The sequence below is a fragment of the Cicer arietinum genome, chromosome 8 (genome assembly GCF_000331145.2).
Source record: "Cicer arietinum cultivar CDC Frontier isolate Library 1 chromosome 8, Cicar.CDCFrontier_v2.0, whole genome shotgun sequence".
Classification (NCBI taxonomy): domain Eukaryota; kingdom Viridiplantae; phylum Streptophyta; class Magnoliopsida; order Fabales; family Fabaceae; genus Cicer; species Cicer arietinum.
Genome location: NC_021167.2, coordinates 4,434,984 through 4,451,696, shown reverse-complemented (window position 1 = coordinate 4,451,696; position 16,713 = coordinate 4,434,984). Strand labels below are relative to the sequence as shown.

General features: G+C 25.3%; 1 protein-coding gene and 1 non-coding gene across 4 annotated transcripts; both read left to right on the top strand.

Moving 5' to 3' along the window:
• Positions 1-299: 299 nt before the first annotated feature.
• Positions 300-372, top strand: TRNAK-UUU (transfer RNA lysine (anticodon UUU)). Its single transcript has one exon. It is a non-coding gene; the product is annotated as a tRNA-Lys (tRNA).
• Positions 373-11,418: 11,046 nt separating this feature from the next.
• Positions 11,419-14,061, top strand: LOC101504567 (transcription factor HHO5). 3 transcript variants are annotated; one of them, XM_004511913.4, is made up of 5 exons: positions 11,419-11,790; positions 12,006-12,181; positions 12,274-12,589; positions 13,103-13,179; positions 13,457-14,061. In XM_004511913.4, exons 1-5 carry the CDS (start codon positions 11,547-11,549, stop codon positions 13,724-13,726), a joined length of 1,083 nt encoding a protein of 360 aa, XP_004511970.1. In that variant the 5' UTR covers positions 11,419-11,546; the 3' UTR covers positions 13,727-14,061. The 3 variants fall into 3 exon arrangements, with proteins under 3 accessions (XP_004511970.1, XP_004511968.1, XP_004511969.1); XM_004511911.4 differs by having other exon boundaries at positions 11,420-11,790; positions 12,271-12,589; XM_004511912.4 differs by having other exon boundaries at positions 11,423-11,790; positions 12,271-12,589; positions 13,106-13,179.
• Positions 14,062-16,713: the final 2,652 nt, after the last annotated feature.

The following is a 16,713-nucleotide window of genomic DNA, read 5'->3' as shown; positions in this document are numbered from 1 at the left end:
ATTGTATACTAATACCTTTAGTTTAACAACAACAAAAATCATTTAGAAGTTTATAAATGAAATCCTTTGCTAAAGTATGCTTTGAAGGAGATGTTTTGTAAGTGAATCAATATGTGTATTCATAGCTTATCTTCCTCTCGTTTTCTGTGTCGCTGTAATTTTATTCAAGAAAGAATGGCAAACCATTGAGAAAAACACAATTCAAAAGTATTACTTATTATTGTAGGTCAATTTCACGTTAATTAGGTTGCAGATTAAGAAAATCAACAAATACTAATGTTCACGATACTTATCATATAGCCGTCTTAGCTCAGCTGGTAGAGCGCGTGGCTTTTAACCACGTGGTCGTGGGTTCGATTCCCACAGACGGCGAAAATTTTGTTTTTTATTTAATTTTTAATCTGCTTTCATTAAATATACTTTTTCCTTTCACTTTCACTAATACCAAACAATCAATTAACCATCTTATTTTCTTTTCACTCCCTTTCTTAATTTTATTTTCTCTCTATTTTTTTATTCTTCCATCACATCATCAATATATTACTTAACTTTTTTTATTTTTTGTTTACACATTATTTTCATATTTAAAAATGTAAACTATTATATATATGTATATATATATATATATATATATATATATATATATATATTAATATTGTTATAAATTTCCACATTCACATCTCATTTTTATGTAGGATATTAACGTGATTTAATAAACTCATGTTGTCCACATAAAGAAAACAGATGTTGTCTACATAAATTAAGTTTTTGAGAAAAATAAATATTGCAGGCAAGGCTAATGGCTATTTCTGATAAATTTTGCAGGCGTTTTTGCCAGTACAGTTACACATAGAGTGATGTCCCCATTATCTTCATTTCATGTTCCCTTCCAATGATTGCCATGTTCTTTAATTTCTCATGCCCAATTAGCCAAACCGTTCAACGAACATATCACTACTATGGTGGATGAGGAAAGGAAGAGAAAAGTAGAGACTAAATTATTTTAGAGGTGCCTAATGGCTATGCCTATGGCATCCTAAAATTGTGAACACTAAAGAAAAATCTGTCTTATATATTATAGACAATTTTGAAAAGAAAATTGTCGTAATATTTTTCTTGCTACCACTATAAAATGTTCTATTAACATTTTAAAATACATTAAATTAAAGGAGTACTTTTGAAGTTGACTAAATTATACAACAATCTTAGCATGAACTAAAATTAAAATAGTATGGTGTTTCAGACTTGAGGTCGGACCAATCGGAATATTAGCACCGTATGTGGGAACGAACCCACATGAATCTCAGTTACACAGCTGACAGACCCTTTAACTTCGATTGGTGACAACATCGCCTGATCATCGACGTTAAAAGTAGTTTATAAATTACTCTAAAAAATCTTAGAGACTACTAGTACTTTGATTTCTTTACAGAAGAATATGGGTAAATTGGAGGTTAGATGCTAAATGAATGTATATCCCTAGTCTTCTCTGATCACCTGAAAATCTTGTGTAGCATCATATCTATGCGGATCTATTTCACAGGACGAAGAATCTGTCCTTTTTCCATGTAGGTAGAAAGAAAACAGGAAAACATATTAAGACGTTGAATGCCATTGTTTTAAAACCTTATTCTTCAACAAATAACTTTTGTAGTTACTGAATGAGAATATCTAGTATTCAATAATCACATTAAATAGTTTCAATCATTTGTAAAAAAAAAAATTGATATGGATTTCTCAAAAAATAGTCTAAGGTGAACTTTTACTATTTTTAATAAATAATTTATAATAATAAAATTTAGAGTATACTAAAATTATTTTAGTTCACGTTTAGACCGGTTCTATATATATTAAATAGTCACATAAAAAAATACAATTTCTTTTTATACATTTTAAAAAACTAATATTTATTATATTTTTTTTCTATCAAATGCTAGTACTTTTTTTAATTTTAAATAATAGTAATATTTTAATAGCCCACTACTTTAAGTTGTTATTTATATGAGAATATTTTTTTTATAAAAAAAAAACAAAATTTAATTTAATTTAATTTTTTTCTTTATTATTGAGACATATTTTTATGACATATATACAAGTTTATATTATTAATCACTTTGAATATTTCATTAACCATTAAAATATAAATTATTTACTATTTATTTAACATATATCTCATTAATCAATGTAAAATGCAAAATATTAATCATTTGAGTATTATAATTTAGTGGTTAAAAAAATACTTTAAAATGGTTTAATCATGTATTTTAGTGATTAATGAGATATAAATTAAAAAAATTATTGATGACATAAATTTTAGTGGTTAATGAAAGATTCAGTGTTATAAATCTATAAATTTTGTTACAAAAGTGTTTTTAGTTTTATTTTTTTAAAAAGTTTTGAAGAAAAAAATTTGCAAAAAATATTGAAAAAAAAAAAGACCAATACACCGTAGATAAGGTGTCTATGTCTAACTAGAACACTTGTTAAAAATAAATTTGAAGTAAAAAATGTTACTTTTTACAATTTCAAAATTTAAATTATACAACAAGAATATTTTGTCTACGTTTAAATTCTTAATCAATCACTTCGGAACAAAAAGAAAAATCCTATATAAGTTGCTATCCATCAACAGTGCGGATATGAGACATAAAAATATAGTATGATATATACTATAAATCTATATGACAAAGACGAAAACAAAGGCACAATCGATGGCTCTCAATACTCGTACGAATATGAATGAAATGAATAATAAGGAAAAAGGAATTAGGACATTTCCTCTTTCACGTTTGTCTTTGCAGTTTGCACAACATAAACTAGACCAGCCAATCACCATAGCCAAAGAATCCTTATCTTCATTCAACATCACCGATTAGGTTATTTTTATTTATTATATTACACGAGAAAAATTAGATAATGAAATTAATTTATGTAAAAAATACACATGCATATGATGCGTTGTCACATGCGCCTGTCATACTAGTAAATCGTATAAAAGCTCATCATTATTATAGTGAAACATGTTTTACATGTTACTATATATAAAGAGTTTAAAGAGACGACAATCGTTTAATTGATATATATGAATTTGTGATATTATACTATACAATATAGTTATTTATATTTTGTTGACATAGTAAATTATTCTTAATTAGTTGTCATTAAAAAATAATTTTATAGAATATCTTTTAAATGCATATATAAATTAAATTTATATTATAGAACATCTTTTTTAATACTAAATTTATATATTTAAGGTAAAATTACACTGCATTTTTTTTTTACATGTAATATTTATACCATGCCATTTTTTTTTCTTCTGTTTGAGTCATTTTTTTTTATATATTACTAATTTATCATTTATCTTTTAACATGTTGACACAGTTATCATTTAATTACTTTTTTCAGTGGTTTAAGTATTTTATCTTTCAATATGCTTACAAAATTAATTTTTTAAAACGCAACGCGTAATTAAAATAGTTGAGTAGCAAGTCCATGTATGATTATTACTATTAATACTTTTTCAATAAAAGAACAGAAAGAAATAAACACATTTAATTACTCGAGTTTTTCCAACTCAGAAAAAATATATATCAACATTCATCCTTTTGATTTATTATCTTTCATCAACATTAAAATAAAATTATTAATAATAATTTTATATGAACTTTCGATCAACATTTTGAATGACACATTAACGTTTTTAAAAGATTATTTTGTAAATATATTAAAAAATAAATGACTTAAACGAGAGAAAGAAAAAATTAATAAAGGATAAATATATAATATTTTAAAAAATAAATAATTATTTTATAAATATTTTAAAAGATAAATGACACAAATAAAATAACAACAAAGATAAATGATATAAGTGTTACACATAAATAATATTTTTACTATGATATAATGTTTAGGCCATTTTTGTCGTGTAAAAGTTAGAGTATCCCTATATATACTCTCATATAATAATATTTTTGCTTATAAAAAAACATGTAAATATATAAATGACTCATTCATAGTATAATTTTGACTGTATTTAATTAACTCATATATCCTCATAATTTATTTCCTTATAATTATAAGTCTAGTTATAAAATGTAAATTTAGTATTGTCAAAGAATATATTGGTTATGTTTGAGTTTATAGGACATGCGTGATTAATAAAAATTAATTTTATATTAATATTCAACAAAAAATTCATATTTTATTACTTTATACAATCAATTGAAAAATAGACTCATAAAAATGAAATAACATGAAAAAATAATAGACAACTATCGAATATCTATGTATTCAATAATTGAATTAATCATGGTTAATTAACAATTGTTTCGACAGGAATTTAAACTCAAATTTTGCTAAATAATTTGTCCTATATATCCACTTAAAGTGAATCAGTTGGTTGCTTGTGTGCATGTTTTGTAAACACTGTTTATTTTATGTGAATGGTAGTGGGGGCACAAAACATGATAATGTGCAAACATTAGTAAAAAAAGATAACGTGTAAATAATTAATAATAATAATAATAATAATAATATATTGGAAAATTATGGGACGGTCCAAAAACGTGTCAATGGTGAAACAATGGAATCCAATCTAGAAATGGAATCCCACCCAAGTGGTGTTTAGTGCGTTTCATAAATTCTGGAAGCCACGATTAACAATAACTGGTAGCAGACGAGGACGACCACAAAACCGTATACAAGAATCTCACCGTTCATCAAAAGTTGTTCCAAGCCACTTGTTGTTTTTTCTTTGGAGGAGACAATTTGTTTTTTAGTAATAAAATTGAATATTTGAGATTCTTATTAGGCCATTACCAATCATCATGTTGATAACCATTAAAATTTTGAAAATAAGGATCTTGCACGTGATAGACATACCTTATCGAGCTTCATTTTGAGAAATTGTTTAACAAGTGACTTAATTTTTTTTTAAAATGACTATTTGTTTGGAGAAGCCACTTAACAAATTTTTTGGCTTGTGACCATCAAGCTCGAAATGAAAAAGCGCTCTAGCCAATTGTTGAGAGTAGGGATGATAATAGGCTAGATCTACATCACGGGCCTATAGCCTGACCTACTTATAGTCTGACCTGATTTGGTCTATTTAATAAAAGGCTAGGCTTAGACCATTTTTAAAGTCTATTTATTTAAATAGCTTAGACTCAAGCTTATAAAAAGCCTATTAGGTCTGACATACCGGCCTATATATATTTTATTATTTATTAATATTATTTATTATTATTATATTAATAATATTATTTCCTATTTTAAATTCTATCAATTAAGCAATTACTCAGTAAACATTCCGTATTCAATAGTTGTTTCATATTCGGTAGCATTCCATATTTGGTAGCTGTTCAATTAGTCAATCACCCAGTAGTCTTCCATATTTGTTTAAAAGTAGGGATGATAATAGGCTAGATCTACATCACGGGCCTATAGCCTGACCTACTTATAGTCTGACCTGATTTGGTCTATTTAATAAAAGGCTAGGCTTAGACCATTTTTAAAGTCTATTTATTTAAATAGCTTAGACTCAAGCTTATAAAAAGCCTATTAGGTCTGACATACCGGCCTATATATATTTTATTATTTATTAATATTATTTATTATTATTATATTAATAATATTATTTCCTATTTTAAATTCTATCAATTAAGCAATTACTCAGTAAACATTCCGTATTCAATAGTTGTTTCATATTCGGTAGCATTCCATATTTGGTAGCTGTTCAATTAGTCAATCACCCAGTAGTCTTCCATATTTGTTTAAAAGATAATAATGAGTGTGTTTGTTTCAGAAAAAAAAAAAATATTATTTGACACAAAAAAATATTTTTTAGGGTTTAAAGGATGTTTGTTTCATATTTTTTAAAAATTATTTTAAATAGGCTTCCAGGTCAGACCAGACTTTTAAAAAGGCCATGCCAAATCGGAAAAAAAACCTATGATAGGCCGTAGGCCTAAAAAGTAAATCGTAGGCCAGACTAAGGTCTTTAAAAGTCTGGTCTGGTCTGACCTATTCACACCCCTAGTTGAGAGTGTGACTAGCTAGCATAAAATTTTTTAACTTACTCAAGAAATTAAAATGAGTAAATTTTAATTCAAGAAATAAATTAAAGAAAATAAAATACTATTAAGGACTTAATTTAATAAGAAAAATTTAAAGAGAAAAAACACAAAATATAGAGTATCTTTATTTGAAAGTACAGACTTAAGAACAACACTTATGTTTATTTAAATGCATAAAAATGTCAAACATTATGTACAATAAAAACTCTTAATTTATATTTAGCCCACACACTTTTGACCAAATGGATAATTTAATTCATTTGTAGAAAAAATAGATAAATATTTTAAAAGCCACGTGTCAAATAATTAGATGTAACAAATATATATCTTAAAAATTATGTTTTTAACTTCTCAAAAAATTAAAAGTTAATTTTTACAAATAAAAATTTCTACCTTTTAATACTAAAAAAGACACCTATGAACAAATAAAAGAATAACAATTATATTATTTGAACGTATTAGAAAAATTAACATCGTATATTTACATTGTATATTAATAAGTATGAATTTCGATCTTGAGGTAGACGAAAAAATACTACAATAGAAAAAATAATATAAAACACCAAACATATGATTTTAATATAAAAATTTATGTAATAAAAGAATGATGCCAAAGAAGAGAGAGAATAGTGATGATGATTCAAGGATGAGGTGCTGTAGTTGGAATGACGAAAGTACCCCGAGTTTTGAATGAATTAATGAGTGGATATATCAGTCAGGTCAACTATGAATGCTCCTTGGCCAACGAAGAAAAGAATCTTCAGAAAAGCACATCAATCAACTCACAATTCACAAAATATTTTTATTCAATAAAATAAATTATTACATTTTCGCCGCGTTAAAGTACGGAATCCAAAGATTCCCGGTTTCGGTTCCCACATGCCCATGACAGCTTGTGTAACGTTTACAACACAACTTACGGCATCTACAACGGTAAATCATTAAATGGATTATTCTTGCAGCTGGTCGGATCAAATACAATAATTAGGTTATTTCATTATTTTATATATATAAAAAAAATTAAAGAATATTAATATTATATTTTCAATATATATTATAATTTTTTTATTAATTGAAATTTACATGATTCACTTTAAATTATAAATCTTTTAATTTTGTTGAGACTTATACGTTAATTTTAAATGATAAAAGAGAATGAGTTAAAAAATATATCAAAATGTGTTGTTAGTATTATTAAAAAAAAAATTATTAAAGAAAACCATTTTTATTAAATTATATTTATTAGATACTGATAAATTATCAATATCATAAATATGTGAAAGATATTGTATTAAAAATTATGCAAATAATATTAATTAATTAGTACAATAAAAAGTTCACTAAAAATTAAAAGAGTCATTCATATTGTGATAAGTTTTTTTTACAAAGTAATTAATTATTGTAGTATGAAGAAAATATTAATTGTATATTTTGATTATATAATTATTTTAAAAATCAAAATGTTAATTCTATATATATATATATATTAGTGTGGTGAAGACTTGTGACCAAAGTCTTGTGACTATAGAAGACTTGTTCACCTTAAATATATCTCTATTTAATAACAAGTTAAAAAGTCATTCTCATTATGCATTACTTCTTCTTGGTTTAAATATAAATGACTTTGTTAAACAAATAAATACAAATAACTTTGGATCAATAAAATTTAGTATAATGTCCTATATTTTAAATTAAATATATCAATTTTTATTGATATAAAGTTCATTATATTTAAAATTAAAGGAGCATGATTTGTGGTGTTTATATAAAATAGTGATTATGAAAATATTATCTCTTCGACAAAATTCACTTAATAAATTGTATTAAAATACACATTATTGAAATTTTAATGGTATGAAATTATTGACGGACCGATCTAATAATTTTTCTTGTGATGGTGAGTTGAAGGAATTAAGTATCTATTATGTATTAAAATTTAATAAATTATTAAATGAGTTGTGTGTACATGTGGACTCATTTAAACACCTAAGTGGATGACCTCCATTATGGATAGTCACTAAGCTGACTATAATGGTACGTAAGAAGACCAATAGCAAATAACTCAATTTTTTTAAAAAAGTATTAAGGCCCATAAATATTTGCATCTGACCCTCGTAAAATAGTTTAAATTTTTTTAAAAAGTATTTAAGGTCTAACTTTTAAGATTAAAACTACAATATGTTGGATATTCTCCCTTGGATTGTCATAGTGTCTATTTGATATTTTAATGTGTTTGTTAAAATTGCAATAGACTATTAATAAGTTTACAAAAGTTACACTAAAATTACGGTGACTCGTTGTAATTTTACTAAACTAACATGATACAAAACATGCATTTAGTGTATTCGTTATACGTTGTTGAAAGGTTTTTTTTTTTTTTTTAAAAAAAGTTGAAAATTCATATTTCATTTCATTAATAATAAGGTGTTCAATGCAAAAATATTTCTACTCAAATTTAGAAATGAGGTGGAGATATGACCACCTTAGCAAAAACATGAGCTCGCAGCCTTATTCACTTGTCTTTTACATAGCTCAATATGAAAGTTTACATAAAAAGAAGTAAATGTAAATTTACAATGTTTAATAATATCCCATAATTCAATAGTGTTAGGCGTTGGAGAGCAAAAAGTATCAAATACCATTTTTGAAGCTCATATGCCCTACCTATAATTGGTGCACCCAATCAAGAGCCTGAAATAACCCAATGGCCATACCTACATGAATTGCACAATGAGGTGTGAACCATTTTGTTTTTGCGAATACAAATTCTCCATGTTCATTTTGTATACACATACAAATATTCACGTTAGTTGTATGAGCCGAGAAGGACACACTGACATTGCATATCATTGTACTTGCTTCTGGTTTCCTCCAAGCAATTATTGGTGGATCCATTTGCATAGGTGATGCGTAGAGTCAAATAGAGAGGTGGTGAACAAAATGTTCTAGAACTTTACAAATGCATTGTTGAGAGTTGATTTTCAAGAAATTGAATTTAAACGAATTAAATTTAATTAAAAGTGAATTTAATTTAAATTAATTTATGTTTAAATATATTAATATAAAAGTACGTGACTTTTATCAATTCATGTTGTTTAAATAATTATGATCAAAATAATTTATTTTGAATGTACAATTATCAAAATGAGTTTTAATGAGTATTTAAAACTAGATTTCATTTTTATTTTAGATAATTATTAAAAGTTATGTTGCAATCTTGAATTTAATTGTTTACATAATATTATATATTTTAAAGAAAAATTCATATTATATTATAATTTTTTTACAAAAATTAAATAAAAATCTGATAAAAAAAAGTATATTAGGCATATGTCCCAGTTGAAAATTTAAATTCAATTTACAAATTTAAAATCAACATTTTAAAGAAATAATATAAAACAATCAAATAAAATATAAATATCATTATTGTAGAAACAGCATGGTTCACCCATATAAAATATATAAATTATAAAATAATTGTCAATAGAAACGTAAAAAATTTAACTATAATTGCTACTTTGTCTTAGACACCTCTAATCCATGCACAAAAAATAGAAATAAATAATAATTTTCACATTAATAATGTACTTAACGTTCTCAAAATAATTGTTGTATTTGCAAGAAAATTTTATTTTAAAATAATTGTCGCTTTTGGTTTATAGTATAACTTTAATTTTTTTTAATCAATTATATCCTCTAATTAATATTATATATATTACTCTTGATTTAGTATCCTTCAATTTTGTATTTATGATATTTGGAATCAATCAATGGTTTATAATAATAGTTTGATAAAATTATTTTTCTCGCTTTCGTTTATCATTTTTTAATCTTAGAAGATAATGTAAATTCCACTATACTTAATTTACATAATTATCGGGTCATGAGTTTAAACTCAGAATAAGACATTTAATCTAATAATATCGACATTTGTCCGTTGAACTATAACTTAAAAATCATATACCGTATTTTCTTAATTTGTGCCAAACGTTAATATGTAACAATTATTTTGGATTTACATGGTATCAATCCTGTACATTGTATTTTCAAAATTACTGTTCACTTAACGTTAAGAGATATAATTGAATAGCATTTTAAATATGACCACTAATATAAAAAAATAAACATCTTAAATAAAAGTAAAAAAAAATCATTTAATAAAAAATACAAATTCAAAATTACAATTTTTTCTTATAAATGAGAAAACAAATCTCCAACTAAAGAAAAAAATTATTTAAAAAATAAATATGTATTCAAATGTTTAAGCAAACCAGTAAAACATTAAAAACTAACAAAGTTAATACTACTAATAAATCTTTTTATTTGTGTAAAAGAAAATTTATTGTGATGATTTAGTGAATTGAGATTCTATACTTAGAGATGGAAGTAGAAATAAAATTAATTTTAATAAATATATAAAATAAATAAAATATAAAATTAAATTAATGGTCGATCGGTTTAGAGAGAGATTTTACTCTCTCTATCCTTCTTTATAAACATTTTTTTTTACTTATTTAAAAGAATATAAAGTAAGTTTAATGTTTCTATTTTATTTGTTGATATTCCTAAAATACTATTTTGTACATAAATATATTCAATTTATCTTTTCATCTTTTTAAGGTAAAGGAATACATAGTTAATAAGAGGTGTTTTTAGGAATTAAAGATAGTTTATAATTAGGGATAATTTTTTTCTCTCCAAATTGGTGCTTATAATTAAGTACAAATAAAGTAATAATTGTTGAGTTTAAATATAATTTTAATCATATATCTTTTATTTAATATTTATTTTAGTTATTTATTTTTTATTTTTTGATTTATTTTCATCTTTTATCTTTTATAAGTGATCTATTTTAGTTAATTATTTCATAATCACTATAAAAGATATTGTAATATATATTTAGTCAATTAAATTCTTTCTAACAATTATCAATATTTGTCTATTATAATATTCTTTAAAAAATATATATTTAACTCAATAATAAATTTGCATTTGATAAAACTCTTCTTGTATGTTTTGTAATATGTATAACTTTTTTGAAAAGAATGACATTTTTGTGATTTATTTGTATTTTCATTCAAAATTATACATCAATAATTTACTATAATAATTATCATACAATTGTTAAAAAAAATTATAATTAAAATTATTTTTATAAAAATAAAAGACAAAAAATTATAATAAAAAAATTAAATATTTAGTAAAAGATAAATAAAAAATATATTTAAGGTGAATTATTAATTATTAAGATTGAGCGTTGAAAAGAAAAAATAGAGAATTAGGTGTGCAAATGTGCATATTTGGGTGTGAGTGGGACAAAGACGCGACGACCCGAATGCGCGCACCAAATCTTTTTGTCATGAATCTTCATTTTTTTAATTTCTCTAATTTATTTATTTATTTATAAATAAATGAATCTCTATCTCCTTCTTTACACCTTCGTTTTCACTTCCATTGAATTCAGAGTATATGGTGGTAGAAACAAAACCACACTTTCAAACAATAAAAAACATCATGGAACTGAACTTGGATTTGACTTTGTCCTCTGTCCCCAAAACCGTTTCTTTTTTCCTCAACGGCGTTTCTCAAACCAAAGACATTTCTCACAAACTTTCCATGCTTGATGATTTAATTCAGAGATTTGAAGAAGAACTCAAAAAGGTGGTAGCTTTCAAACGTGAACTCCCTCTTTGCATTCTCCTCGTAAACGATGGTTTGTCTCACTTTTCCTATATACTCTTTTTCTTCTCATTTTTTCTTCTTGTTGAAGGTGACCTATGTAGCATCTCATACCTCTAATTGAAAGTGTGTATTTACATTTAATTAATTTATATTTTTAAATTATTATCAGTATCGAAGTTTTAATTTCGTGTGCGTGCTTCATAGCTGTTGATTGATATACTGTTTTTTTTTTAATTATGTACGCAGCTATAGTAAGATTGAAAGAAGAAAAAGTTCGGTTAATGGGAATTAAAGATCTAAATTATGAAGGAAATGAAAATGGAAATGGAAAAGGATCCTTAACAGTGGTAAAAGAAAACTGTGATGATAATAAGAAGAATTGGTTGAGTTCATTTCAGCTATGGAACACTGAAAAAAAATCGGTAATTATAAATTTTTTATTGTAAATTACTCTTTTTATTTTATTTTATTGAATTGAGATAAAATTTAAAGTGGTTTTATTTTTTGGTAGAAGAATGAAGATGATAATGATAAGAGCAATGGTGAAGGGGTATTTGGGGGATTTAATGGAAATTCGTGTGTGTCATCGAAAGGGGCTACTCAAGTTCCAAGCTTTAGTTTAGTGAGTACTCCAGTGTCTGAAGTGAGTAATGGAAATTTCAAGAGTGGTGGTGGTGGTGGTGGTAGTTCTGCTTCTTCTTTGCTACAGAATAATCAACCTCAGCCACCACAACCTTTGCAGCAGAATCCTAGGAAACAAAGGCGATGCTGGTCGTCGGAGCTTCATCGTCGATTTGTTGATGCTCTTCAACAACTTGGTGGAGCACATGGTAGATTGTTTTTGTTCTGATTTATTCTTTTTCTTGTTCTTGATATACTTATTATGAGGAAAAGGATTTTTCTTAGTCTCTATTTTATTTTTGATTTTGGATCCCCTACCGCTGTTGTATTGTATAACAGTTGTAGATGATCATGATTCTCTGCATTTGTGAAATATGTGCATTCAGTGTAGTTAATCGAAATATGTTGTTGGATTGAGATTAGATAGTTGTATGAATGTAACATACTTGTTGAAATTCAAGCTGTCTGATCTTTATCAAGATCAAAATTACAGGAATCCAATTATGATGCGTTGGGATCAAGATGACTTGCAGTTTTAATCCCTTCACATTAGAATTATGGAATTCCTGTAGTTTCGACAACTATTTGATCAAGATTGGACTATGCAAATTTTAAGTTTGGTTTTGATTGGATGGCTTTAGCTTGCTTGATTACTACATGCATTTTGTGAATGCAGACTGAACATATGGGGTGTAAAGCTAATTGGTTTTTTTCTTTTGTAGCAGCCACTCCTAAACAAATTAGAGAGAAGATGCAAGTGGATGGATTAACAAATGATGAAGTGAAAAGCCATTTGCAAGTGAGTAATAGTATATTTTATATCAAATACCAAACCATCCATGATTCATTAATATCATTGTCAATTTGAGTTTAAATTTCAGTATACTCTGTCAGTGCAAAAACTTACATTGTCAGCATATCACAGTCAATTATGTGTATAACTTAAAAAAATAACTATGATAAAAATCAAATGTATTTAATGATTTTGACGATTGTGATTAATTGACAAAGCAAAAAGTCTCTTTATTATGTCATGTCAAACAACTTATTTAGTAGTAAATGTTGTGGTTATGCAGAAGTACAGGCTTCATGTTAGAAGATTCCCAATTTCTTCAATTGAGGAAGCTAATAAGCTAGCCTTATATATGGCTCAAGATCAATGTGGAGGAGATATATCAAATTCAAAGGGAAGCTTATCAGAGTCTGTTTCACCACAGGGTCCTTTAACTCCTCTTCTCATTGGAGGATCTGTTGCAAGAAACAGTGTTGACGCAGAAGATGAACAATCAGATTGCAGAAATTGGAAAAGTGAGATCCAACATGAAGCTGATAATCACAGCCTCTAAATTTTTGCAGACAATATACATATTAATGTTATAATAAAACACATAGATGAAGACTGAGAATTTAACAACATAAAAATAATAGTATATCTAACAAAGAGAACAATAGAGAGATTAAGTTTTATGTCATATGTTATAGTTATTTTAGACTGTTCTGGAATCTGGAAAAAGCTGCTGATATATTTTGCAGAATTTTCCCATCTGATATTGAAGTAGTTTTTTGTTATTAATTTTTTTTTACGTTGATGTTTATGCTATTATAACTAGTACAGTTGAATGTAACTGTATTTTACTTTATTTTATTTATAGTACAATTTGCATAGATGAATTTTTATTTACGATCCGTGTTGTTGTTTGGCTTTTAAATGTTGGATTTTGTGTAAATGACACATTATGTTGGTATTCACCTTAAAAAAAGTTCCCATTTTGGAGATACCTGCCCAAAGACTAACTAAGTCACTAAAATTAGGATTTTAGATTAAAAAAAAAAGATTTATTTTACGAAGAAAAAACATCTAAAGTCCAAACTAAATAGTTTAAGATATTATTAATTATGTTACAAATTTATTTATTGTTATATGTTAGTTTAATTGGTAAAGTATAAGGTTTTGAGTTTTTGTCTATTAAATCAAATCTATATCACTATTTTGTCTTCTACATTTATACATTATATAATTTTGATAAATAATTAAAAATTAATTTTATTTTATATTTTAAAAATTATAAATGATGTCTACATCAAACCTTAATTGTGATATATATGTATAACCAATAATATTTTTTTATTATTAATTTTTGTAAGATTAAAAATTTTCATGTTATTATTTGATATTTAAAAATGTCTCAGTCTTGTAAAAAAATCTTCAATGTTAAAGGTGGTTTAATTTAGGCATATAAATTCATGTTTGGATGTTGCGATAATTGGAGTAACACTTCCATGAAAAGGTATAGAAATGCGAATTTGTGTAATGAAATTGTTGAGTGGACAAAATGCTTGTGTTGTTCTCAGCCATCCAAGTGCTATAGCCATCTTATTTTGGGATATATGTTGAAGACAAGAGAGAACAAGCTTTTGTGCTTATGGTTCTTTGATTATAAAGTGAAAAATCCGTCACGTACCCTATTCTTGATAGCATGAGAATATTAACAGATATATTTTATGGAAATGTAAAAGTGCTTTTGAGCATTTTGGCTGGATCTTGTTAAGGATGACACATAAAGTGTCACAATATTTCAAGCAGCATATATATCACTTGTCGTTTGTCATTTTTCTTTTTTAAGTAATAATCTAACTTTGTAGTATTCTTTTTCAGCATTGTTATTCAATCCTAAGAATATCTCTCACAATTTTTCATAAAAAAAATAAGTGTTTTCTTCTCCATTCTCCTATATTTTCAATTATACATACGGATAAAAATTTGGAGGTTTTGAGGAAAATATGAAAGAAAAAAGAAGTTAAAAATATGGTTGTTTCTCTACTCTTTAATACTTATTTAAAATATGCAAAAACACAGCTAGATTTAAAGTTTTAATAAATTATTAATTCTATTTTTCATTACTGAATTGGAAATTTGTGCTATCAAATTTTGAAATTTAATTTCCTAAACTTCGAAAGTTAAAAATCTTTCTCGTAAATTTGAAATTTAATTTCCTAAACTTCGAAAGTTAAAAATCTTTCTCATAAATTTGAAGTGAAGTGAAGCTGGAACTAAAACTATTAAAAAGTCTAACTTTAGTTTTTAAGCCTCAATATATTTACTTTACATAATATTATAATATTAGGCCTCAATTATTTATTTTACATAATATTGCTAATAATTTTTGAATAAACAACTTTTTTTAGTCTCTATATATGTCAAGTACCTAACTTTTGAATATATATATATATATATATTTTTTTTTTTCTTTTTTTTTCTTGTTAATAATTTTATGAATTATATTATTGATCAATAATTTTTTTTAAAGTAAAGTAATTAACTAAAAACAATTTTGAAAATTTATGATCAACAAAAAAAATATATGTATATGCTTAGCACGTCTTTATAATTTTAACATATTTAAAAATTATTATAACATCATTTGATTAATGAAATCCGTTGTTTATGCAAAATCTTTAATACTATAGCATTAAAGAAAAGGCATCTGATCATTTTAACAAAAGGCCTAATTTAAATCTCTTTACTTGCAGCAACACACAATTCCTCTAAAAGTTTATTTTAGGCCTGATTTACTTTTGAGCCAAACTTGTATTAGTTTAATTTTAACCGTCCATTTTTATTTTTTTTTCTGCATTATCTTATTCAAGAATTTTCTTGAGTTTGAGACGATTATCACTTCTTTATGAACCACTTCGTTCGATGTAATGTGATATCACAACAATTGAATAAAATTACAACTCCAATTCAATACCTTTTTAAATATTAATTTTACTAATTGATTTGCTTTGTGTAGCAATAATTTTACAGTAATTATACACGTAAATGAGTATAATAATTAAATAAATAATATTTTTTATATAAATTTGTTTTTTATTTTAAAAGTTATTTGCTTATCAACTTATTCATCTCTTTTGTTCTCTAAGCCAACACTTGATATAAGCCAACGATTTAAATTTAAAAAATCTTGTCATTTTTCTCTTTTTCATTTTTGAGAAGCCTTTATGCAAAATTAAAACACTCTCAATCTTTAAGATCTACGAATCACTCCTTCAATTTGATCCAATAGATGAGATGTGATATTATCTGAGATGAAATCTCGGTCCTTGAAACTATCAACTCTAACCTAGCTTTCATCATACCTTGAGTGTGTTAGCTTTACAGAGTTGTTGATTGGATCGCAAGAAAACATAAAATGTGTTTGATATTTACATGAAATGAATTGCTTTATTGATTGAATAGACTAGCTGTATATACATGACTTTATTCATATTCATTATAACTATTTTCTAACTAACTAACTAATTGAATGGTTAGTTAATTATTATAGATAAT

Coding starts and splice junctions, on each gene's coding strand:
- LOC101504567 (XM_004511911.4), top strand. CDS start 11,547: ATGGTGGTAGAAACAAAACCACACTTTCAAACAATAAAAAACATCATG. Junction 11,791..12,005: donor CATTCTCCTCGTAAACGATG/GTTTGTCTCACT, acceptor TTATGTACGCAG/CTATAGTAAGATTGAAAGAA. Junction 12,182..12,270: donor GGAACACTGAAAAAAAATCG/GTAATTATAAAT, acceptor ATTTTTTGGTAG/AAGAATGAAGATGATAATGA.